At 42.9% G+C, this 25,757-nt stretch overlaps 1 protein-coding gene and 1 long non-coding RNA gene across 5 annotated transcripts in view; one reads left to right on the forward strand and one right to left on the reverse strand.

Annotated features, from left to right (window-relative positions):
- LOC123480174 (uncharacterized) overlaps positions 1 to 11,582 on the reverse strand; it is a 29,131-nt gene extending 17,549 nt beyond the window's left edge. Inside the window, exons 1-2 of one of the 2 annotated variants that reach the window (XR_011650858.1) lie at positions 11,443 to 11,582; positions 10,854 to 11,094 (exon numbers count right to left, since the gene is read on the reverse strand). This is a non-coding gene — a long non-coding RNA (uncharacterized lncRNA). Of the gene's footprint in view, positions 1 to 10,853; positions 11,095 to 11,207 lie in introns of both variants that reach the window. The other variant, XR_011650857.1, reaches the window with a different exon arrangement.
- A 66-nt stretch (positions 11,583 to 11,648) lies between these two features.
- EIF2B5 (eukaryotic translation initiation factor 2B subunit epsilon) lies at positions 11,649 to 20,233 on the forward strand. 3 transcript variants are annotated; one of them, XM_024564077.3, is made up of 16 exons: positions 11,649 to 11,937; positions 13,050 to 13,174; positions 14,062 to 14,247; positions 14,326 to 14,503; positions 14,593 to 14,673; positions 14,957 to 15,034; positions 15,302 to 15,614; positions 16,518 to 16,663; positions 16,886 to 17,027; positions 17,150 to 17,251; positions 17,424 to 17,531; positions 17,715 to 17,805; positions 18,102 to 18,225; positions 18,802 to 18,927; positions 19,554 to 19,664; positions 19,814 to 20,233. In XM_024564077.3, the coding sequence occupies exons 1-16, from the start codon at positions 11,740 to 11,742 to the stop codon at positions 19,871 to 19,873; spliced, it is 2,169 nt and encodes a 722-aa protein (XP_024419845.2). In that variant the 5' UTR covers positions 11,649 to 11,739; the 3' UTR covers positions 19,874 to 20,233. The 3 variants fall into 3 exon arrangements, with proteins under 3 accessions (XP_024419845.2, XP_045054566.2, XP_045054562.2); XM_045198631.3 differs by lacking the exon at positions 18,102 to 18,225 and adding an exon at positions 18,026 to 18,101 and having other exon boundaries at positions 11,697 to 11,937; XM_045198627.2 differs by having other exon boundaries at positions 11,699 to 11,937; positions 18,102 to 18,240.
- The last annotated feature ends 5,524 nt before the right edge of the window (positions 20,234 to 25,757 follow it).

Raw genomic sequence — 25,757 nt, forward strand, 5'->3', positions numbered from 1 at the left:
AGCACCACTGTTGTATACCTTGGGGGCTGGTAAACAAAAATGTTACCAGCAACATGCTCAAAACAGGGCGTTCTTTTGGCAGAATGGACAGCTACAGTCCTTGTGATCATTCCTGAGGCTGGAAAGGGTATGGACAACACTGTTTATTCTCTCCCTTCATTTACAGCCAGAAAGGATTTGAAGCCATGATAATACTTTGACTCTTTATATACATAACAACATAGCTTTAAAACACATGAGGGAGAAATAGAAACATCCACAATCATGGTAAGAGGTTTCAACACACAATGTACTGCTTTCCAAAGAATAAACATATAGTGATTTTTAACAGCACAATTAAGAAACTTGATTTAATAAACACATCAAACATTGTGCCAATGAACATGCATAATATTTTCTGACACAAACAGAATATTCTCCCAAACCGACCATACCTTTGGCCACAAAGACTATGTCAATAAAATCATATCAGTCCACAACTTCTATATACAACAGAAACTAACTACAAAAGGATAACCCACCATTCCCAAAACCTTAATTCTTGGGAATTTAAAATTAGACTTTGGGCAGAACATAAAATAAAACAATTAAATAGAAGTTAGAAGTGAAGAGCGCAAAGTATGAGAATCCATTGGAATGTATTCCAAGTATAACTCAATGGAAAAGTTATATCTTTTTTAAAATATGTATATTTTATTGATTGTGGGGGGGGGCTTTGCCCACAGAACCCCCCCCCCCGTCTGCCACAAATGAGAAAAAGTATATCAAGGCATGATCTGCGTGGGGAGGAAAGGTGGCCAATCTCTCAAAGGAGAAGGGCCAGGAGCCTGTTCCTCCATGGGCTTTTATTGGGTTCAATTTACACAGGAATACAGGTATAGCTCATCAGTCATTGCCAGGCAGTAAGGATCAAACAATAGATAACATACAAAGAATTATTAGGGCTTATTCTGAATCAGGGTCAGTTAGCTAAAGGGCTATAAGACTTTGGGAAACAAACTCATTTCTTGCTTGGACTCTTATCAGAAAATTGAGGGAATTCTTAGCAAAGCAGGTTTCATAGGATTTTATGCATTCTTTCTTAGGCCTGATCATCCAGGGAACTGCGTGTTCCTGCCCAGGGCTGCGCTGCCCTCCGGCATTGTTTCAGGCTTAAGTCAGGTAGGGGAAGCAAGGCAGCCAAGAGATTAGGAGACTTATTACAAACAGAATGAGGACTCAGCCTATGTCAAAGCTGAGGGGTAAGGGTCCATCACCCCCTTTTTCTATAGCCCCCCAAGTCCTTCCCTGAGGGCCCCTTCGCAACTGTGTCTGTCTTAGGTCATTCCTCCCTTGAGGAATCTTACCCGTCATTGGCTAACCAGTCGCCTGGGTCCAAGCAGGGTGAAATAAAAAGGGGGCAGATGTGGCGCCCCTGCCAGGGAGATAAGCTTTGTCTCCTTAGTGGCTTATGGTCCCAAGGTCTCTCACTCCGCCTTAGCCCTGGGGGTTACAGCTTCTGAAACCAGTCAGGGCAGTTCCCAACAATTGGTTATGCTATTACAGTTGCCCCATTTTCCCCCATTATTCCCTTCCACCCTGAACACCTTCTCCCTCCCGCATCCCCCCCGCCTTAGTTCATGTCCATGTGTCACATATAAGTTCTTTGGCTTCCACATTTCCTATACTATTCTTACTCTCCCCCTGTCTATTTTCTACCTACCAATTATGCTTCTTATTCTCTGTACCTTTTCTCCCTCTCCCCCCTCCCACTCCCCCGCTGATAACCCTCCATGTGATCTCCACTTCTGTGATTCTGTTCCTGTTCTAGTTGTTTGCTTAGTTAGTTTTTGTTTTTTGTTTTGTTTTTTAGGTTCAGTTGTTAGCAGCTGAGTTTGTTGTCATTTCACTGTTCATATTTTTTATCTTCTTTTTCTAGATAACTTTAACATTTCTTATAATAAGGGCTGGGTGATGATGAACTCCTTTAACTTGACCTTATCTGAGAAGCACTTTATCTGCCCTTCCATTCTAAATGATAGCTTTGCTGGATAGAGATATCTTGGATGTAGGTCCTTGCCTTTCATGACTTGGAATACTTCTTTCCAGCCCCTTCATGCCTGTCAGGTCTCTTTTGAGAAATCAGCTGACAGTCTTATGGGAACTCCTTTGCAGGTAACTGTCTTCTACCCTCTTGCTGCTTTTAAGATTCTCTCCTTCTCTTTAATCTTAGCTAATGTAATTATGATGTCCCTTGGTGTGTTCCTCCTTGGGTCGAACTTCTTTGGGACTCTCTGAGCTTCCTGGACTTCCTGGAAGTCTACTTCCTTTGTCAGATTGGGGAAGTCCTCCTTCATTATTTGTTCTTGATCTTTCTCTTCTCCTTCTGGCACCCCTATGATTCAGGTGTTGTAACTTTTAAAGTTGTCCTGGAGGTTCCTAAGCCTCTACTCATTTTTTTGAACTCTTGTTTCTTCATTCTGTTCTGGTTGAATGTTTATGTCTTCCTTCTGCTCCAAATTATTGATTTGAATCCCTGTTTCCTTCCCTTCACTGTTGGTTCCCTGTACATTTTTTTTATTTCACTTTGCATTGCCTTTACTTTTTCATGTATTTTGCCACCATACTCAACCATTTTTGTGAGCATCCTGATTACTAGTGTTTTGAACTCTGCATCTGATAGATTGGCTATCTCTTCATTGCTTAGTTGTATTTTTCCTGGATCTTTGATCTGTTCTTTTATCTGGGCCTTTTTTTTTGGGGGGGGGGGCGTCTCAGCGCTCCTCTTATGTAGTAAGGGGTGGACCCTTAGGTGTACACCAGGGCAGGGTAACCCACACCACTGCACTGTGACGCTGTATGTGGAGGAGGGATCCGAGAAGAAACAATGGCACTTGCTCCACTCTCTGCCAGCTTTCAGTCACTTCCCTCACTACCCACAAGCAAACTGGGCCCTTCTGGTGCTGATTCCCATGTGGGTGGGTTTGTGTACATTCTAGGAACCTGTAGGTCTCTCCAACAAGCTCTCCTGTGAGGCTGGGAGTTTCTCCTGCCACCTCAACCCCCACAGGTGTTTTCAGTCAGAGGCTTTGAAGCTTTACTTCCCCTCACTGGAGCCCTGGGTTGAGCGGTCTGTCTCACTCCCCAGTAGTTCCGCCCAGTTTATCTGCACATGAATGTGCTACCACCCTGTCCTCAGCCACCACCTTGCCCCCCGTCCTTTCCACCCCACTGCCTGTCTCTGCCCCTCCTACCGGTCTGGATGAATGTGTCTTCTTTATATCCTTGGTTGTCAGACTTCCATACAGTATGATTTTCTGTCAGTTCTGGTTGTTCTTTGTTTTTAAATTGGTTTTGTCCCTCTTTTGCTTGTGCAAGGGGGCATAGTGTGTCTACCTATGCCTCCTTGGCCAGAGGTCAAGTTATATCTTATGTGCATTACTAGAAAACAAGGGTGGGGTAGGGGAATGGAAATAAAATTACCCATATTTTGCCATGTATAAAATGCACTTTTGCCCAAATTTTCTAGGGAAAAATAAGGATGCACATTATACATGGGTAGTACTGATTCTGTATTTATATAAATGTTTTTAATTCTTTTATTTATGCTTATGTGTTAAAAGTGTAACTCTAGAAAGCAATAATGACATCTGTATGTCCAAAAATAAATGCTAAAATTCTTTTATAATACAAAAAAACAACTATCTAACTCTAAATAAATAGACAATTGAGTTAAAAAGTTAAAACAAAAGATTATTTTCCTGAAAGTTTGAGCCAAAAATGTGGATGTGCATTATACACAGCAGAATACAGTGACTGTGATGCCTGCATTCTTCATGTGTCTGCCTGATCTATCAGACTCTAAGAGAATATATTTAAAATCTCTTGCTGTGATGGTGAATTTGTCAATTGTTTCTAACAGTTTTGTCAGTTTTCACTTCATATGCTTTGAAGCTTCATTTTTAGGTACAAAGAATTTGAACTATTTTATCATTCTGGCGATGTAAAGCTTTGTAACAATCCAGGGACCACTGCAGTGTCCAGTAAAGCTTACCAGCAGGTTTGTTTTGGAAAGCATTGCCTAATGAATCTTTCTCCATCTTTTTACTTCTAGCTTTTCTGAGTCCTTATGTTTTAGGTATGTCACTCGTAAATATATTTATGTTCAAGTATATTCTTGAATTTTATTTTTTGGCCCAGTCTTTACTTGAATACGAAAAAGATCTTACAGTGTTTTAACTCTAATCATCTCCTTTCTGACTTATTATATAAGTAATTTAGCATGTTCTTTTTTTAACTCCCCAATTTAAATGTTGATATTATTTTATATCATCAATATTTGTTTAGATTTATTCACATACTTACAATTTTATTTACTAGATCTTCCAGTTTGCATCCAAGACATTTGTTCTGGAGTTTTCTTCTGTTTGAGGTATCTCTTTTAATAGCGCTATTCAATATGCTGTTGAAAGTGGTGAAAATACTCTGTACCTGTATGGTCTAATATATTAGCCACTGGCCACATGTGATTATAGGGCACTTGGATGTGGCCAATGTGACTGCATTAATAAATATTTCACTGTAAATAATTTTAATATTAACATTCATAGTATTATCTGTGGTTTGGGCTAGCGCACTGGACAGTATAATGTCAGAAGTAAAGGTCCTTGGGTGACCAATTGTCTCCATATTGAAATGTACTTACTTCACCTGTGCACTTGAAAGGTACCGTCTCAAGGAAAACAATACTGGGCTGAAAATATTTTCTCTCAACTCTTTGAAGATGTTATGCCATTATCTTCTAGATTTTGTTTTGCTCTAGGGAAGTCACTCTTAAGTTGTGCCCCCTTTAGGTAAAATATATTGTTCTCTGGCTGTTTTTAATCTGCGTGTGTGTCTTTGCTGTTTTGCAATTCTGCCACCAGTAAGTGCCCCATCCTCTGGCCATCATTGGGGAAACTGGTTATTTCTGCTGGTTGGCTCTCCAGGAGGGAGTTCCACAGCAGCACTCTTGGCACATAGTGACCTGCTTGTACGACACAGCCCTCCCTCTCCTGCAGTACACATGTTCCTTGAGGGAGGCTGGATAAAGAGTAGGCCAGGCACAGTGTCACACTGTGCCTACAATTCCTGCTCCGTCTGGATTCAAAACCATGATGTTCAAGCTGATACTTTTTTTGCTCTCAGCAATGCCATCTCAGGAACTGTATTGGCTCTCTCCAGTCCAGCTCCATCCAGGGAGCTCAACCTCTAAGAAAACGAGTCTGTATACATCTGCATCTCAGAATATCCAGGTCAAATTCTTTCCTACAGGGCGCCATGTACATCATGGCTATGGCTGGTCTACTTTACAGCTTTGGGACACTATATAAAACAGTCAGTCTTAAGACAATTGGTGACAAGTTGGTGCACAGCACAGAAATGCCCTTTAGGGGGCGATGTTGTCTAACTCCACAAGCCGCCCTCCAGCATCCTATCAAAGCCCAGCCAAGATATCACTGTATATGTCAGTGACTTTTTTCCACCCTTCTTCTCTCCCCTTAAGTTTTTGAGTGAAATTTCTTTTGTATAATCAACCTCTTTTGATTGATCTATAAAGTTTAAAGGATATTTCTTCATCAATTCTCAGTCTGGAAAACAAAGAGAATTGTTATATCTCTGGAGACCAGGTGTATCTTTGGAAGTGATAGTGAAGATTCCCCTGGGGAAGGGGGTGAGGAGCAGAAAAGGGAGAACTCAGAACATAGTTTTTCTGTCATTTCCTAGCAAGCTAGGACATGAACACTAAAAACTTCAGCTATCCCATAGTCTACTAAGAACCTTCAACTTTCAGAACAATTCCAGACCCAAAAGTAACTAGAAAAATAAATAAACAATGCTCATGGCAGTGAAAAATTGACTCTAGCATTAAGCAACAAGTGAATCCAGCTGAGAAGCACAAGAGGCCTTAAGATTTAAGTTCCAAGTGCTCTGATCCAGCAGTTTGATGCATGCAATCAGCAGAGCCCTACCTCTTAAGTAATACCTGGAAAAGGCCAACTCCAGTACACATATCAAGGGTGCCCTGAAGGGAGCGTACCTACCATTATTCAGACATTTTTATCAGTAGAACCTGGAGACAAAAAAAGTGCCATTCAAAAGTTAGACAAAAACATGTCATGAGGAAAAGTCTCGTGACATTAGATTTGGCAAGATTTGTTGGATATGACACCAAAAGTACAGACAACAAAATTTAAAAATGCATAAGTTGAACTTCATCAAAATTTAAAACTTTTGTGCACTAAAGGACACTGCCAACAGAGTAAAAAGGCAACCCACAGAATTGGAGAAAATATTTAAAAATCATATAACCAATAAGGAATTGATATGCAGAATATATGAAAAATTCCTACAACTCAACAACCAAAAGAAAAAACCAACCTAATTTAAAAATGGATAAAGGCTGTGACTGGTGTGGGTCATTGGGTTGGGGGCGGTCCCACAAATCATAGAGTCGCTGGTTTGATTCCCAGTCAGGGCACGTGCCTGGGTTGCAGGTTCAGTCCCACTTGCGGCACGTATGTAAGGCAACCAGTCAATGTTTCTCTTTCACATCAATGTTTCCCTCCCTTTCTCCTTCCCTCCCTTTTGCTCTAAAATCAAAAATAAAATTTTAAGTTTGAAAAATCTATTACAAAAGAAAAAACTTGCTGAGAATGTGGAGAAATTACAACCCTTGTGCATTGTTCATGGGAATGTAAAATGGTGTAGTCACTGTGGAAAACAATATGGTGTTTCTTGAAAAAAACTAAATATAGAATTACCATATGATCCAACAATTCTACTAATGGTCGCATACCCAAAATAGGCGAAATCATGCACTCAAACAGATATTTATACACCCATGCTCAGAGCAGCATTATTCACAATAGTTTAAATGTGCAAGTAACCCAAATGTGCATTGAGAGATAAATGAATAAATAATACTTTGATGTATACATACAATGAAAAATTATTCTGCCTTTGAAAGGAAGGAAATACTGACATGCTACAACATGGATGAAACTTGAAGATACTATGCAAAGTAAAATAAACTAGTAACAAAAGAACAAATATTATATGATTTCACTTAAATGAGGTATCTGGAGTAGTCAGATTCATAGAGACAGAAAGCGGGATGGGCTGCCAGGGTCGAGGGAAGAAGAGGATGGGAGTTACTGTTTAACAGGTGCAGAGTTTCAGTTGCGCAACATGAAAGGAGTTCTGTGAATGGATGATGCAGATGGTAGTACAACAATGTGAATGTGCTCATCACTACTGAACTGTACACTTAAAAATAATTAAGACAGTAAATTTTATTATGTGTCTTTTACCACAATTAAAAAACAACATGAAAAAACACATGAGCCTCAGCTTGGGAGAACCTGAAGTTACTTTTACTTATTTGTCTAACGTTGATGAGACTCTCATTATACTTACTGACTAGCAACAACCAGCCATTCATGCAGCAGACATTTATTGAATGTTTGCCATGTGCCAGGTGCTCCTTGAAACACTTGGGATACAGTAGTGAATAACACAGACAGAAGGCCCTGATTTTCATGGAGCTTACATTCTAGACTGATTGATATTCAGTCAGTCCTTCTGAAATCTAATGTTGATATATTAATGTACAAAAAAAACCAGAACTGACAGTGGACCAAATAAATACAAATGTTTTTTAACATATGAAAAATGCTCGATCCCAGTCAAAACAAGAGAAATGCAAATTAAAACTACAGTTGTGCACTAGCTGATGTGGCTCAGTGGACTGAGTGCCAGCCTGTAAACCAAAAGGTCACTGGTTCGATTCCTAGTCAGGGCACATGCCTGCGCTGTGGGCCAGGTCCCTGGTTGGGGCCTGTGAGAGGCAACCAATTGATGTTTCTCTCCCTCTCTTTCTTCCTCCTCCATTCCCTCTAAAAATAAATAAATAAAATCTTTAAAAAAGAAATTACACTTGTTTTCCTCTAATTGGCAGAAAGTCCAAATTGTTGACAACATGCTCTATCAGTGAGACTATGGGCAGAAAGGCACTCTCATACGGTGCTGGTGTAAGGACACAATGGCACCTTTTCCATGGACAGCAATGAAGGAGTAACATCATGAGCTGTTAAGCTTCATCAGACTTCCCAGTGAGTTCGAGAGCACATCCCCTGCCATGATAATTACATCCAATTTGAACCAGTCACTCTACTTTAAAAAGGAATTCTAAGAAATAAATGCAAATATACAAGTATAAAGATATCAATAGGAGGATGCTTGTTGTAGCATTATTTGTAATAGCAAAAACTGCAAAAAAATTGAATTTTTAGCCATCAAGAAGTAATTGCATAAATCATGGTAATTTATACTACAGAATGAAATCATTAAAAATAGCTAGCTTTGTCTTCATCATACTATATATTAAATAAAAATGAAGTTGCAAACAAAATACATTATAATAACAGCTAACACTTAAATTGTGCTGATAAAGTATCAAAAAGTGTTCTAAAAAATTTTCACATATTATCCCATTTAATCCTCACAATCTTTTAAGATTGGGTACTATTATTCCATTTCAAAAACGAGGAAATTCAGGCACAGTGAGATTGAGTAATCTGCCCAAGGCTAATAAACGACTAGAGGCTGGAATGGAATCCAGGCACTCTGGCTCTGAAGTACCAGCATATAATCATATAGTATACTGTCTTTAAACATAAGCCTATGTGTGAATATACATATATATGTATATGTATTTAGAACATGTGTTTATGATATGTGCATGTTTAGGCATACATCTATAGAAATAAATATATCAATCAATAGATATTGATATATTAATATATAAACTTAGGAAGGAAATGGAAAGAATACCCACCAAACTATTAATAATGGGTATAACCCCCCTAATCTGGGGGTTGAGTAGGATGAGAGAAGTAGGGGAAGGGATTTTTACTTATTTATATAGTTGTATCTGTATGTGTGTGTGATTACTTACTGGTGGTTTTCAGCATCTTTCCAGTAAGTTTTTTTTCCAATTTTTAACTGTGGTAAAATACATATAACATAAAATGTACTATTTTAACCATTTCTGAGTGTACAGTTTAGTGACATTAAGTACATTCACACTGTTGTGCTACCATTACCACCATCCACCCACATAACTCTTTGCATGTTGCAAAAGTAGAACTCTAACCCATTAAATAATAACTTCTTATTTCCTCCTCCCCCCAGCTCCTGGCATCTGCCGATCTACCATCTGCCTGTGAATCTGACTACTCTAGGTACCTCACATAAATGGAATCATACAATATTTGTCTTTTTTTGACTGGTTTATTTTACTTAGCATAATACCCTCAAGTTTCACTCATTTTGTAGCATGTCATAATTTCCTTCCTTTTTGAAATGGATAATATTCCATATACGTGTATACACATTTTGCTTATCCATTCTTCCGCCATTGCACACTTGGGTTGCTCCCACGTTTTATCTATTGTGAATTATGCTGCTATGAGCAGGGGTGTATACAAATATCTCTTTGAGTGCCTGATTTCACTTATTTTGGGTATATCCAGAAGTAGAATTGATGGATTATACGGCCATTCTGTTTTATATCTTGAAGAACCATACCAAAAAATTCTAAAATTGAACCTACATGTTTGCCACAGGAAACTGCATTTCCCACCAGCCATGCACAAGGGTTCCAATTCCTCCACATCCTCCCTAATGCTTGGTATTTTCTGTTTTTTGATAGTAGACATCCTAATGAAGTGGTATCTCATTGTAGCTTTGATTTGCAATTCTCTAACAATTAGGGATGCTATTCATCCTTTCATGTACTTATTGGCCACTTGTATATCTTCTTTGGAGAAATGTCTACTTAACTCCTTTGCTCATTTTCGTTTGTTGCTAAATCGAGTAAGTTTGAAACAGACAAACAAAAAATTAAGTTGAGAGAGATTCTCCCTGAGAACATCCACCGAAACCTTATCTAATAAGCTACTATCTGCAGAATAAGGCCTGGATTTATGATTTACCACTTTCCGAGGTCTCAGGAGTCATTTAAAGTTTCCACAATTGAACTACTTCCACAATCCTCACCACCCCAACCTTCCGTGTGTGTGCACGTGCACACGCACACAGACCAATCACTAGTTCTGTTTAATCACCCTTCATTTCTCTTTCTGCCCAAGGGTTTGCGAGACCGTCCAACACCTTCTGTACAATAAACACTCATTTAATTGAAATTTTTTACCCAGTTGCCTTCTGCCTTTTCTTCTCCAGGCTAAATTTTCCAAAATCCTTAAAGAACGGTTTTCTCTCAGCGCTACCATTAACTAGTAGAGGAAGGAAAGGACAGATTTCTTGGTCCCACGAAGAGGAGGCCTTGGCACACAAGCGGCAACCGCCACTACAAAGTCAGCCTTTTCGATCTCAAACCCCGGCGACCACCGCGGGCATGGGTGGGGAAACCGTTCCTGAAGCTGTGGGATCTAGAATTCAGACGGTTCTCGTACCGAATGGGCACGTGCCTTGCTGGAAAGCTCCTCGATTACCGACCCTAAACTCTCTGGCCCAGCCTCCACCGCGTCCCCACAGGCTCGCACTTCCGCAAGTCTGGTTTCCTCCCTGCAGCCACCACCTCTTTCCCCAAATCGTGCTGCTGTGCCTTTGGGCCTCGGGCCTTTGCGCTCAGGGTCCCTTCTGCCTGGAAAGCTTGCTGCTTGACTCCAGACCCAGTCGACTTTATTGAGTTCTTGGATCCATCCCTATTTCCACTCTGAAACAGAGTAGGGTTTCAGTAAATGCTGACAGTCTGACCGAGTGAATAACTGAAGACATAATGAAATAGTAATTTTTCATCACCCACATACCTTGACAGAAAAATTGTGGAACTGTGAAGTCAGACAGATCGGGTTCCAATGCCAGTTCTTCGACTTATTAGATGGGGATCCTCACTCACCCTTCTTAGAGTTCAGGAAATGTTTGTTGAGCCCTAGCTGCTGTGACTCCGTGTATTGAATGTTGACCTGCGAACCGAAAGTCCCGGTTCCATGCCGGTTGGGGGTGTGGTAGAGGCAACCGATCGATGTTTCTCCGTCCCTTCCCCTCTCTCTGAAAATAAATAAAATGAATTATTTTAAGGAAGAAATGTTTGTTGAACGAATGAATAAAATGTTCGCGTAGAGACGTGTGACGAATTAAATGAGTTAACACTTGTGTCGTACCTGACTACAATCAGCGCTCAAGAGAATTACTACTTGCCCTACTATACCACGTTTTGGGTTTACGTAAACTGTGACTTCCCTAAGGGAAGGGGATGTCTGACTCGGTTCCGAGCTCCCCAAAGTGCAGGGTCACAGGATGGAATGACGGAACACTACGATTGTTAACGTGCTGGGGATGGGGAGGATTACATATCTCGAATGGATCTGGCCCCGTCACAGAGACCGCAAGACTCACCATCCCGCAAGAATCTCAGTTTGCTCAAGTACAGATGAAGTCCTACTAAACCTGCAGATCGAACCCCACCCCCAGTACTTCAACAGGTGAAGCTCGCGGCGGCCCTGCCCCCTGCCTGCCTCCAACCTACTGAGCCCTGAGGCTTGGAGCATAGGAGAGACGCATGCGCACTCTTCCCTCCTCGTCTCCCTCCCACTTTGTCTTTTTTAGTCTTTCGCGTTTCGGGTACCGGGTCCTTTTTGTCCCCTACTGCGTGCCGTGTTAGTTTACGTGCGTAAGTGGTGGCCGTGAGAGAAGATGGCGGCTTCTGTGGCGGTGCCGCCTGGTTCAGTGGCCAGTCGGTCCAACAAGCGCAGTGTTGGCGGGCCGGGAGGCGGTGGCGGCGGCGGCGGAGCCCGAGGGACCGAGGAGGAGCCGCCGCCGCCCCTACAAGCAGTTCTGGTGGCGGATAGCTTCAACCGCCGCTTTTTCCCGATCTCCAAGGACCAGCCTCGGGTGAGCGCCATGCGGGAGGGAAGCCAGAGGGCCTGGAGTGACGGGGCTGGAACTAGTTATCCTTTCGTCTGCCTAGTGTGGCGTGCTCTGGAAGAACGTGTGTCCAAACTCTTATCCTGCAGTCGGGTTTACCTAGTTACGAGGAAGGGAGACAGTTTAAACCCTGATGACTGCCTGACCAAGTGAGTGGTTGGCAGACTTGGTAGCGCTGTCTATCTCAGGTTTGGGAGGCATGCAGAGGGCTAAGTTGTAGAAGCAGTGCTGTGAGAGCCTTCGCCCGGCGATTCAGTGCTCCAAGAAGAGGCTGCAAGGCCTTTTTTAACTATGCGGAGGAAAAAAAAGAGATCCTTAAGTGAAAGGGAATATCACCTCCTTTTGCCTCCAAAAGGGAGGTCATATGCCTAAAAAAGACCAGACTGGTCTGATCCCATAGTAACAGCTGTTTTGGATCTGGGTACAGTGTGCCTTTTTTTCCTTCCAGGTTTCAGTGACAGCCAGTGCCTTCTGTCTGAAGGACCACAGAGTAGGTTTAGTGGCTGGTTGCCAGCAGCCTGTCTTGTTGTCTGGATACTAGGGAGTTGGACTGAGCTAATCCTGGGGATCGCTGGGTCACCCAGTCATCCCTAGTTCAGAGACGGAACTGTATTCATTTCAGGGAAAAGTCTCCGGAACCCCTCACTCCCAGCAAAAAGGGAATGGCTGTTTATTTTGGACAGGTGGCTCGCCCCCGACTCTTAGGGATCAAGGAAGGAAAATTTATGGGGAAAAGGCCTTACTGGTGCCTAAGTTTCGGGGGATATGATTGCTTCCCAGTATTCTCCTTTACCAGAGGTGGTGTCCTAATCTATAGTAGCTCTGTCTCTGATTCTAAACAAGTAGATTCTATCTATGCTTACTAGATCCAAATAGAAACACCTTGGACTCTAATGCTTAGAGCATGCTATGAACATCAAAGGCAGAATAGTGATTAATTTAAGTTGGAAAGATAGAACAAAACTATAGCGTTTAGAAACACTGATATAGGAGTGAAAATTGTGGGTGTAGGGGGAAAGAATGGTACCCAGAGGGCCAGATTCAAGACTTCACATTTTTTTTCACCTCCTACCCTCCAGGCCCTCTTGCCCCTGGCCAACGTGGCACTAATTGACTACACTCTGGAATTTCTGACTGCCACAGGTGTACAAGAAACCTTTGTCTTTTGTTGCTGGAAGGCTGCTCAAATCAAGGAACATTTACTGTAAGGCCCTGCCCCTTTTCGTTCTGTGTTTCAGCATTTTTTCCCACTTTTCTTAAGATGAATGTAACTAAATAAGGGGAAATTGTGAGGGCAGAATGTGTCTATGTAGATTCGATGGAAGGTCTAAGGGTATTCTCTTCACTTATCAAGTAGTGAGCAGCTGAAACTGTGACAAAGATTAAAGGATAACATTTGGGTTTTTCTGAATCTCACTTATGAAGTTTGGTCCCAGTGGGGGAGCAAAGTTATTATTAAAGTTATTAATGGCACTAATATGGAAGTTATAGGAGTAACATCTTTTATTTTTCTTCCAATTTTATTGTTATTCAAGTACAGTTATCTGCCGGGAGTAACATCTTCGTTTTTCCACTGAGCTGCTAAATATTGAGCTGTTCTTCATCTTTGTATTCCCAGTGCCTCGCTTAGTACCAAGCACATAATAAGCACTTAACAAATGTTTGGTGAAATCTTCTTGAAAAAGAGTAAATGTCAGGATTTATGGAAGCTTAGGAAATGAAGACTTGGATATTAGCATTGTGTCCGTAAGACAGTTCCTAAATTTGGTCTGGATTTTAGAAGGAGAAAAGTGTGTTCCCAGGAAACTGTATACCCTAAGTCTCAGCAGGATTTTGAATTCAAATCCATGTTTGGGGACGGGTCAGGCTATGCAGAGGAAATAACCATGTTTCTCAAACCCATAAAACAGGCTGGTGACAGAGGATACTGAAACCATTAATTACAGTTCATAAATCTCTTTGAAGTTTAGGACGCTGGCGGGAACCCAAAAAAGCCATAGAGAAGGAGTTTGAATGGGGGAGAAAAACAGGGAAGCTCTACATGATCTTTATGTTCGATTTACTCATTCCCCCCACCCCCTCTTCCTTTAGGAAATCCAAGTGGTGCCGCCCTACCTCCCTCAATGTGGTTCGAATAATTACATCAGACCTGTATCGATCACTGGGGGATGTTCTCCGTGATGTTGACGCCAAGGCATTGGTGCGCTCTGACTTCCTTCTGGTATACGGGGATGTCATCTCAAACATCAGTGTTACCAAAGCCCTGGAGGAACACAGGTCAGGATGGGAAACCAGTAGGGACAACAGTTTGGGACCACTGCAACCCTAAGACTCTCTCCCTCCTACCCTTTATAGGTTGAGGCGAAAGCTAGAAAAAAATGTATCTGTTATGACAATGATCTTCAAAGAGTCATCCCCAAGTCACCCAACTCGTTGCCATGAGGACAATGTGGTAGTGGCTGTGGATAGTGCCACAAACAGGGTTCTCCATTTTCAGAAGACCCAAGGCCTTCGACGTTTTTCTTTTCCCCTGGTGTGTGGGTATCTGGATTCCTTGGGGCAGGAAGATGACAGAATTCAGCAAGAGAGCCAAGTTAAAGTCTTCGTAACTTCTCCCCACAGAGCTTGTTCCATGGCAGTGGAGATGGAGTGGAGATTCGCTATGATTTACTGGATTGTCATATCAGCATCTGCTCCCCTCAGGTGAGCCCTTCAGGGCCAGGGCTGCACAACAACCCTGGTAGAACCCAGATAGAACCCTGAGGCTGTGTTATTCCTTCCTAGGAGGCCAGGGTGTATTTCTTCTCCCTCTTTCTCTTACCTGTTCTACAGCAAATAGTTATTGTCATCTTGACCCCAATATTAGGAGCCTTTTGGGGATTCTGGCCCACGTCCTGCCATCATAGGGTTTGATAGGGTCTCTGGAGCTTATCTTTGCTTCCAGAGAATAGCATTTATCTTTGGCCCCATCCAATTCCCCCCACAGGTGGCTCAACTCTTTACAGACAACTTTGACTACCAAACTCGGGACGACTTTGTACGAGGCCTATTAGTAAATGAGGAGGTAAGAAAGGCTCCCATGCCTGCTTTAAAAAGGGCTAAGATGTTGTCTCATGCAGACAGCTTTTGGTCCCCTTCTATGTTTTAGTGAGCCTTAGGAGGGAGGAAAATAGCTGGGGTGGGGGGAGCAGTGTGCAAAGAAAAGTCTCAGGCCATTTGGCTGTGACATGGAGAGGCAGAGGGGAACTTTAGGTAAGAAAAGTGCTGTGCCTAGGGGTGTTCTTCCTCTCTTGCTTGCTTGGGCGACCTCCCTCTCCTTGTCCTCACTCAGATCCTTGGGAACCAGATCCACATGCATGTGACAACTAGGGAATATGGTGCCCGGGTCTCCAACCTACACATGTATGCAGCTGTCTGTGCTGATGTCATCCGCCGATGGGTGTACCCCCTCACCCCTGAGGTGAACTTCACTGACAACACAACCCAGAACTGCACTCATTCCCGGCACAACATCTACCGAGGGCCTGAAGTCAGCCTGGGCCACGGCAGCATCCTGGAGGAAAATGTGCTCCTGGGCTCTGGCACTGTCATTGGCAGCAATTGCTCCATCACCAACAGTGTCATTGGCCCCGGCTGTCACATTGGTGAGCACAGGTGGGGAAGTCAAGCCAGCTATCCTAGGAGCAGGAACCTGGGGAGGCCCGTGTCTCCAGAGAAGGGGAGAGAGGGATAGTCCCTGAGAATAAGGAACCAGAGTAGTAGCTACCTTAATAAAGGAGGGAACAGAGATGTAAAAACAATGACGCTTTAATTTGTGGCCTGTGAGCTTCTTATTGGGTGATTCTTCACATTCCAGTGTACCCTATATTCATACTCAGGACCAACTAGTTAATTAACATCCAGTAATAACTTCTGTGCATTATAGCTTACAAAGACCTTTTGCATACATTATTTCATTTAATCCTCACTAAAACCTTGTGAGGTAGGTATTATTTATCCTCAGTTTGCAGATAAACAGACTGGTTCAAATAAGTTGTCTCGCCCAAGGTCATAGCTAATAAGAGGCAGTGCAGGGACTTGAATCTGAGTACTCTGATTGTTAAGTCCAGTGTTCTTTTTACTCTACCATACTGCCTGGTTAGCCTCTTGGTGACTCTGATTGTAGGAATATGGTGCTTTAAATGGAGCTGCCCCTTTAAAAAGACAACATAATTCTAATGTACAAGAAGTAGAATAGATATGGACATGATTCTAATAAGGGTCTTGGGTTCTAAGGGTCCCCAGAAATCTTGAAAGTTCTCGGGTTCTTAAGTCCTGTGTGGTAGTCTGTAATTGTCATAAACCTGGTGGAGGATGGTCAGGCTGAGCAATGTTCTACTCTCAGGCCTGGGCTTAGTGGGGAAGAGGGTGTTTCTGGTGAGGTGGGGGATGGAGTATTTGAGCTGGGTGGGAGTTGTGCTGGTGTCAGTCAGCTGTGTCTTCCAGGAATGACCCTGGTCTGGAGTTGGAGCCCTGAGTGACCAGGAGTCCTTCCTGTCCTGAGCCAGGCGACAACGTGGTGCTGGACCAGGCCTACCTGTGGCAGGGTGTTCGAGTGGCTGCTAGAGCACAGATCCATCAGTCTCTGCTTTGTGACAATGCTGAGGTCAAGGAACGAGTTACACTGAAGCCACGCTGTGTCCTCACTTCCCAGGTGAGAACCTGCTCCGTACTACATGTAGGCCCCAAACTGAGCGGTGGTCATGCTAAGCCAGAAGGGGCCTATCCCCAACTATAGCCCAGCATGAATTGAGTCCAGATCCAGTGGTTTCATTTGCCTTCTACTTGGCTTATTTGGAAAAGCCACTCGTTGTCAGGATGCACTCTTCCCCAGCACACTAATGGATTGTGCCACCCACTCTTTTTCCTCCCCTAGGTGGTAGTGGGCCCAGACGTCACACTGCCTGAGGGCTCGGTGATCTCTTTGCACCCTCCAGATGCAGAGGAAGATGAGGATGATAGCCAATTCAGTGATGATTCTGGGACTGACCAAGAAAAGGAGAAAATGAAGCTGAAAGGTGTGAGGCTCAGCAGGTGTGGGGCATCTGTGTGTCTCTCTGTGCCATAGAAAAACAAGTGTGTCCTCCTGGAGGGATTGGTACTTTAGCTGGGCCTTTGCTAAGGACCAATGCCTTTCCAGGTTACAATCCAGCAGAGGTTGGAGTTGCAGGCCAGGGCTATCTCTGGAAAGCTGCAGACATGAATGTGGAAGAAGAGGAGGAAGTACGGCAGAATCTGTGGGGTGAGCTGGGCCTTTTTCCTGCCACACACACCCTTCCTAAATCAGAATATTTTGAAGGACAATCGGACTACTTGTTCACTGCTTTCATTCATGCAGACAGGGCATATATATGACTCGCTAAAATGGCTCTTTCCTCACTTCTCTTTTTTTCTCACCCTTTATGGGGTCTCAGGACTCACAATCAACATGGAAGAAGAGAGTGAAACTGAAAGTGAACAAAGTATGGATTCCGAGGAGCTAGATAGCCGGGCAGGCTCCCCACAGATGGATGACATCAAAGGTGAGTGGCCAGGGAAGCAGTATCTTGAGACAAAACAGGAAAACCTCCAGTTTATTCTTTATCTGGATCAACTAGCCAAAGACTCGTGTCCCTCCCAGGAAGGGTTGGTATAAAGTCAGGACTAGATGACAGTATGTTCTGGAGTGATGTTGGCCGTTGAACTTACTGTTACTTTGATTTTAGTGTTCCAGAATGAAGTCCTGGGAACACTACAGCGGGGCAAGGAGGAGAACATTTCTTGTGACAATCTGGTCCTAGAGATCAACTCTCTCAAGTAAGAGCAGCCCATCCCTATTTTCTCCTCCTGGGGTAATCCCAGGCAGATAGAGATTCTCCTGTTTCTTCCCCATATAGGAACCTGTTCCCTTGACATCCCAAATGACAAAGCCAGTAGCATTTGGTGCAAGGAGAGCACTAGGTGTTAGCCTCAGCATAGGTTCCTCCTTCCAGAATCCTCCCCTTCCATGTGTTCCATCTGACTTCCTCTTCCCCAGTGTCCTGGCAAAGTCAGTCCTACAGCACGCTGAAAGGACCGGTGAAGGCCTTGGTGTCACCACAGTCTCCCCACAGGTACGCCTACAACATAAGCCTGAAGGAGGTGATGCAGGTACTGAGCCACGTGGTCCTGGAGTTCCCCCTGCAACAAATGGATGTTCCACTCGACCCGAACCGCTACTGTGCCCTGCTGCTTCCCGTGAGCAAAGTCTGGGTACAAGAGATGGGGTAGAGGCAGATACACATTCTTGCTGTCGTAACTTTAAAAGAAATCAGGAGTAGAAGGTCTTGTGTGGGATATCATGTTACTGTGGTTCCTTTCTCCTCACCTCTGGAAGTAGATTGGATTCTAAAGCAGCCATGGCTGGTCCAGAGGAATCAAGTTAGGTTCAATATTGAGTGGCTTTTGAGATTCCAGGATTCAGACCATACCAGACCCCAAAGGCATGTCTAGAATAGACCTGGACTTCCGCACTCTCTGACTGTAAATGATTGGACCCAGAATTAGAACAACCTGTAGGCTTTGAATAGGTATTCTTGAGGCAGTCTGCATATTTGATCCCCTTTCACATTCTTGGGGAACCTCTTTTTCCCCAACCCTGACCGCTGTCAATTCCTAAGTCCCTCTGACATGATTCCACAGGGCCTGTGTCATCTCCCTCTTGTCTTTCCACATCATAAAAGATGCATGTTGTCAGTACTGATTTTCTTTGTTGTTCATGTGTAGGTATATGCTCAGGTATATATTGCAGCTCTCTTCTCTTTTCTCCCGTAGCTGCTCAAGACCTGGAGCCCTGTTTTTAGGAACTATGTGAAGCGTGCAGCTGATCATTTGGAAGCACTGGCAGCCATTGAGGACTTCTTCCTGGAGCATGAAGCTCTTGGTACTTCCATGGCCAAGGTGACTACCACCTCAAGCCTCATAGTCCTACATTTGCTTTGAAACAGGCCTTGGTAGGTCCCCAGTTGGAGGCATGCGAGAGGCAACCAGTCGATGTTTCTCTTGCATATCAATGTTTCTCTCCCTCTTTTTCTCCCTCCCTTTCCCTCTCTCTAAAAATAAATAAATAAAACCTTTTAAAAAAGAAAGAGAGAGAGAAAGGAAGAGAGAAAGAGGAGAGAGAGAAGAAAGAAAGAGAGAAAGAGAAAGAAAGGAAAGGAAAGAGGCCTTCGTGACATTAATGGAGACACAAAACAGACTGGCACGAATCCAATAGCAGTTAACAGCACTATCCACCCCTGGTATTGTGCTCATGGCTGGGGTAGTGCCACTTGGAGCCAGGCTAGGAAGGCATCCATTTGGAAGTTGCCCTGGGACTGTGCAAAGCTCTACCTGGCAAGAGTTGCAGAAGTTATACCTGTCCCAGTACCACAGTGAACAGCTTTTCTGGAGGAGGCTGCTCAGTGTGTAGAATGAAGCTGAGGGCCTGGTAGAGAGAGGTGCTAAGATCTTGCCTCCTCTTCTATTATCCATTATATCTTGCTGGACTCTGCATGGTCCCTGAGATCTCTGCTGGCCTTCTGCAGGTACTGATGGCTTTCTACCAGCTGGAGATCCTGGCTGAGGAAACAATCCTGAGCTGGTATAGCCAAAGGGATACAACTGACAAGGGCCGACAGTTGCGTAAGAACCAACAGGTGAGTCAGACTGCTCTCTCACCATGGCTAGTGGCCCATAGGGTGGTTGGTCCCTGGGTCTCTGTGGTTGTTTGAGCTGTTCATCCACTAAAAAGAACAGGAGGATTATGTGCTTCTCCTCAATAGCTCACCACTATGCTTTCTTACAGCTGCAGAGGTTCATCCAGTGGTTAAAAGAGGCAGAAGAGGAGTCATCTGAAGATGACTGAAGTCGCACTGCCTGCCTCTGTGGGTGTGGTTGAAGGCTCTCCTGGCTTGTGGAGCAGGGCAAGTGAGAGGCTAGTGGCAGAAGATGAGTAATCACCATTCTGAGACTTAAAGGAGCAGAGGCTGGAACTACAGTATTCTTCCCACCGCCAGCAACCATGTGCCTCGCATCCTGATTGGGGAGTTGGAATGAGGGAAGCTGGGCTGAAACAAAGCTCTTCCTCGGGAGGAGCTCAGCAGGCCCTGCCATTAGAGGAAGGCCAGAGGCATAGCTTTGTGCTTTGGCTTTCCCTCGGGAAACAGCAGAGAGCAGGTGGCCTTCTCTGCTGCTTGTATTTGTTAATATTAAAAAAAAGAGCAAGGGGGTGTGTTTGATTTTTCTCCAGATCAGTTTTTGTTTTTTTTTAATTTATTTATTTTTATTCAGTTATTGATCAGTTTTTGAAGTAGTTGACCAAAGAGTTCTGAACCTCTGACCTGGCAGCCTTTCCTTAACACCTGGCAGGGAGGGAGAAGAGGGGTGTTATGGCCACTAGGTGGTACTGTAGTGCCTTACTAATTGACCATTGCCTTGGCTTATGGGTAGTGGAGGACCTAAATTGTTTTCTAGCCTCTGTGGACCAATTTGTGGTCCTGGAGTAGCGTGCCTGAGTCTGTTTCTGGGGAGCATCCTAGTCCAAGCACTTTTCTATAGGTGATGATGCCAAACATGTAAAGTCTGTTACCCACCTGCCAGAGTCTCATGCTTTGCCCAGTTGACCCAGTACTACTGTCAGGGAAGCTGGGCTACTCTTCATCTTAAGGACATTTGCTCCTTAAGGACAAGGCTACATCACTCTTGAGGGTTAAGTCTACAGATTTGAGACTCATAATCCAGAATTCTTTCTACTTAAGCAGATGTAGTGTCTAGGTGAAGGGAAATGGCCCACAGAAGCTAATAGAACCCCAAGCCAGCAATGGATATCTTAAGAACAGAGGAAGATCAGGCAAAATGGGGTTTTCCCTAATACTTGAGGGTATTTATAATAGGCATTTTGCTTAAAGCTTTCCGTGTATTATTTTTAGTTATGATGTAGGCTTTATTCCCATCTTCACGTGAGCCTGAAGTTCAGAGAGGTCCATAACTAGTAATTGATAGGGCCAGGACTTGTTATTGGACTCCAGAATGGAGTTTGTCACTGCTATATTGTGTCCTTTAACTTCAGCTGTATGCCCTTCTAATCTTTTTGAGTTCATTGTCTTCATATAACCCTTGCTCTATTGACACTTAAATTGGGGCAAATGTTACTAGTACCAGGAGGCCCTCCTGGAAATCACAGATAAAAAGGTTGCCTCCCTTCGTTTTAGTTGGGTGGAGTGGAGGTAGCTGAAGAAGAGGATACCGAACTGTACTCATGTGGTGTGAAGGGGCATTGCTGAGTATTTCTAAAGAGGAAAATAACAGGCTGGCCAGGATTTGGCCTTATTTACTTTTCTTATTCAAGCAATCTCAGTTTCTGCTTTGTCAAGTACAGGATCTAGTGCCTAAAGAGCATATGAAGGTCATGTTGTGGACCTAATAGGGTCAGTTAAATACAAATAACCATAGGCGCCTCTGATTTTCACCTCATGGGTGACGAGATCAGAGTGGCCTATAGAACTTTTTAGGAGGAAGAGATTCCTTCCAGTTGCAGTGATTAGGGACAGGTTACAGAATTGTGATGCTTGAATGTCCTAAAAAACAAAAGGTTAGAAGGGGGCATTAACAACAAAGCAAAGGATTTTTACTTGTGAGTGTATATGGCAGATTAAACACATGGGCTTTTTACTCCCTCCAGAAGCCCTGTTCTGTTCAGATGCCACTGAGGGGGTTCTTTAAGAAGGCACATGACTCAGTGAAAAGGGAAACTAGGTGACAACATGAATGAGAGACATCAACGTTTTGTAAAGTGAAAAGAACCATGGGAAAGTGAAAGTTGACTTAGCTAGGACAGACTGAGATGGGTTCTACCTGCTCGGGTGGTTATTAACGCACAAGCCAATGTCCCTTCTGAGCCCAGGAAAGGCTCAGCATAAAGGGGTAAAGATTGAGACTGAGACCTGGGGATGGAATAGAAGGGAATCAGATCTTTCTAAGAAAAATCCCATCATGTGATCCACCCAGGTGATCACCCCTATTTCTAGCCTGCAAGAAATAGGAGATTTAGTCTTTGGAGAAATGGTGGGGAAAAAATTATCAAAAAGATACAAAGATTTCCTAAATGCAAAGGTCATGAGTTTCTGGACTGATGACCCATGAGTGCCCTGCGTAAGGAATGAAATAGCCCCAAGAAATTTCAGAACCTCAGGGAAAATGTAAACTATTAGAGCCTCCAGATTCAACAACAGATACTAGGGTTGGGGGTGAGGGGCTAGATTGAAACTGAAAGATGTAGTGAAAGTGAGTGAGTGTTAGGGCTCTGAATACCGGCACACATCGATTCATATTTCCAAGCCAAAAAAAATGCAGAAAAGGCCTAAGAATATATATTATTTTGTTTCTTTGGGGGGAAAAAAGGTACCTTTCCCTCACTTGATCACCCTACATTGAAGCCTGTTAATAAGCCTTGGACAGAGCTTCCAGTCAGCTTTTTGGTTTCTCTTAAATGTGAGTAGACTGCCAGGGGCCATCAAACATTTAGGAAACTTCCAACATATCAATAGAAGAGAGACGAAAGCAAAATTGAAACCAAGGAAACAATGACAAAGGGAGCTTTTGAAAACAAGGGGTGAAGCTATAATTCTCAAAATTCAAAGAGGATGAATAAAGTGCTATGAAAAGGAAAAAAGGGAGAGAACAAAAGAGTTCCAAGAAATGAAAAATAAACTGTTTCCTTCTGAGAACTGGAGGACTTGAGAACCAAAGATGAGGGAGACTATATCCATCCATACGACCTGAATTTTCAACTGTGACAGTTTTACCTTTCCAATTGAATAAGGGAAAGGTTGGAAATAATGTTAAGAACATCTTGCAACAAGGTGAAGTCATTTTAAAATAAAAGGAAATTGGATGCTAAAGGAGAAAAAAAAAAAAGGGTCAATCCTGAAGGTCCAACATCCAACAGGAGTTGCAGAAAGGATGGGGAAAATAGTAATGTTATTAGATAATTCAAGAAAATATTGAATTTCTGGATGGAAAGGGTGCCTATCACAGTGAATTAGCACCATGAAATTTCAACCCCAAGGTTAAAGAGTACTTCCTAAAGACTTCCAGAGAGAATTTAAAAAAATCATGTGTAGCCCTGGCTGGTGTGGCTCAGCGGGTTGAGTGCCAGCCTGTAAACCAAAGGTCACTGGTTCAATTCCCAGTTGGCACATGCCTGAGTTGCAGGCCAGGTCCCCAGCAGGGGCCATGTGAGAGGCAACCACACATTGATGTTTCTCTCCCTCTTTCCCTCCCTTCCTCTCTGTCTAGGGGTAAATAAAATCTTTAAAAAGAAATTCTGAAGATAAGTTTTTTAAACTCAGAATCATTTTCAGATTTGCAATTTCCCATGCTTTCAAGAGAACTTACCAAAAGATGTGCTTTACTAAAGCAAAGGAGTATCAAAGAAATGAATCCAACACAGAGGAGAGGTCAAGAGAATTTTGAGGATGATGCAGAGAAGTCCTAGAATGGCAGCTGTGCACAGGCTAAGACAGTCATCCGTGCAGACTGGAGCAAGGGAATTGAAGGCTCCGGGGAAGAAAATGGATTTTCTAGTATTGAGGCATACCTCGTTTTATTGAGCTTGATTTTATTACGCTTCACAGATAACTTTTTTACAAAATGAAGGTTGGTAGTAAGGCTGCATTGACCAGATCTATTGGTGTCATTTTTCCAACAAAGCATTTTTAATTAAGGTATGTACATTTTTAAAAACAATGCTATTGCACGCTTAACAGACTATAGTATAAATATAACTTTTTTATGCACTGGGAAACCTAAGAATTCATGTGACTCTTGCAGTATTTTCTTTCCTGTGGTGGTCTGGAGCCAAACCTGCAATATCTCCAAGGTGTTCCTGTATTTGAGTGAACAAAACATGATGAAAATATTGATAATTTCTCAGAAAAATACTGAGAAACTATCAGATAATGTAGAAATACAATGATAGGTACACTATATTACATAAAAAAGCAAATGAAAAAGCAAGGCAATAATGCCAGGAAAAACAAAAAATTATGAAGGAAGCATTTATTCACAGTCAAAATGTCAATACTGAGTACTATATTGATTTAACCAAAAAGTGGGATTTTACTATTTTAAGAAGGTAGGGGGCGGTGGAAGAAAAATGTATCAATCAATCTAATTGTATCAACTAGAAAAATGTATCAATCAATTCTAACAAATGTATCATTATTAGAAATCAATAAGCAATGTCTAGAATGCACAAATTAGTAAATAGTTTGAGCTAGAAAAAGGTTACTGGGGTGGGGAGGGAAATGAGACAGGATTGCTATTAAAAGCTTAATACTATTTGACTATGCACGCATATTGCTTTGATAAAAATTTAAAGGGAAGGTAGGGGGTGAACACAATACAATATACAGATGATGTATTATAGAATCAAGAGTATGAAATGGAAATATATAAGTTTTATGCAGGAGTTAGCTAATAAGATGATTTGTTGAAGTCAAAAATTAGCCAGGATATAATGAAACAAAAAGCTGTAAAGGTATAGGTTAGATCAGCGGTCTCCAACCTTTTTGGCACCAGTGACTGGTTTCGTGGAAGACAGTTTTTCCATGGACGGGGATGGGGAGAGATGGGGATGGTTTCTGAGATGATTCAAGCACATTACATTCAAGCTCACCTCCTGCTGTACCGCCCAGTTCCCAACAGGACCCGGACTGGTACTGGTCCACAGCCCAAAGGTTGGGAACCCCTGGGTTAGATTATGGAGGGCTTGCAATATCATACTAAGAATATTTGGAAAGCACTGGGGAATGTGGAGAAGTTTCTGAGCAGGAGAGGTGTCTGAAAGAGGTACTTACTCTTAAAATGTTAATTTGGCAATAATGTATAAAGTAGAGTGGGAGGAGTCCTCACTTGTTGGTGTGACCTTAAAGTACTTCTGTGAGCTGGTCCAGTCTACTCTCCAGCCTCATCTAACACTATCCCTGTAGTCACAATGGCCTTCTTTTCCTCAGATTTGGCCAGTTTATTCCAGCCTTGAGCCCTTATACTTGGCAATGCCCTCTGCCTGGAATGCTCTTCCCCCAGACCAGACCTTCTTAATAGCTGCTTCCTCATTAGTTCTAGGTTTTAGCTCAAATGGAAGAGGTGTTCTCTGACCCCCCACAATCCTCTTTCCCCTGTAGCATCACATCACTAAAATTTATTTTTTTCATAGCATTTGTTGTTCTGAAGTTTATTTACAAGCTTCCTTCCAGATAAGAAAAGGTCCTGAAGGCAGCCTTATCTGTCTTGTTTTTGCTGTATCTCATGCAGTATTCCTTGCACATAGTAAGCACTCGATATTTATTAAATTAATTAAAAGCTAAGGGAGCCCTGGCCAGATAGCTCAGTTGATTAGAGGGTCATCCCCATAAACCAAGGTTGCAGGTTCGATTTCTGGTCAGGGCACATACAAGAAGTAACCAATGAATGCATAAATCAGTGGAATAACAGACTCTCTCAATCTCTCTCTCTCTCCCTCCCTCCCTCCCTCTCTCTCTTCCACTTCCTCTCTCTCTAAAAATCAATTTAAAAAATTTAAATTAAATTTAAAAGTGAAGGTGTGAGGAGGTATGTTAGGAACCAATTATACCCAGTTCTGGTTTGAGACTTACAGTCCCAGTCATAAGCCCCATCATTCACGCACTCATTCTGCATTCAGTCCATTTGTTAAACCACGGCTTTTGCACCTAGGTACTGAGGTTGTA

The sequence above is a fragment of the Desmodus rotundus genome, chromosome 2 (genome assembly GCF_022682495.2).
Source record: "Desmodus rotundus isolate HL8 chromosome 2, HLdesRot8A.1, whole genome shotgun sequence".
Classification (NCBI taxonomy): domain Eukaryota; kingdom Metazoa; phylum Chordata; class Mammalia; order Chiroptera; family Phyllostomidae; genus Desmodus; species Desmodus rotundus.

Excerpts from the sequence above, each read along its gene's own strand:
- EIF2B5 (XM_045198627.2), top strand. The coding sequence starts at position 11,740 with ATGGCGGCTTCTGTGGCGGTGCCGCCTGGTTCAGTGGCCAGTCGGTCC. Across the intron at positions 14,674-14,956 it reads TCAGCATCTGCTCCCCTCAG|GTGGCTCAACTCTTTACAGA; the intron begins GTGAGCCCTTCA and ends TTCCCCCCACAG. Across the intron at positions 17,252-17,423 it reads AGTACGGCAGAATCTGTGGG|GACTCACAATCAACATGGAA; the intron begins GTGAGCTGGGCC and ends ATGGGGTCTCAG.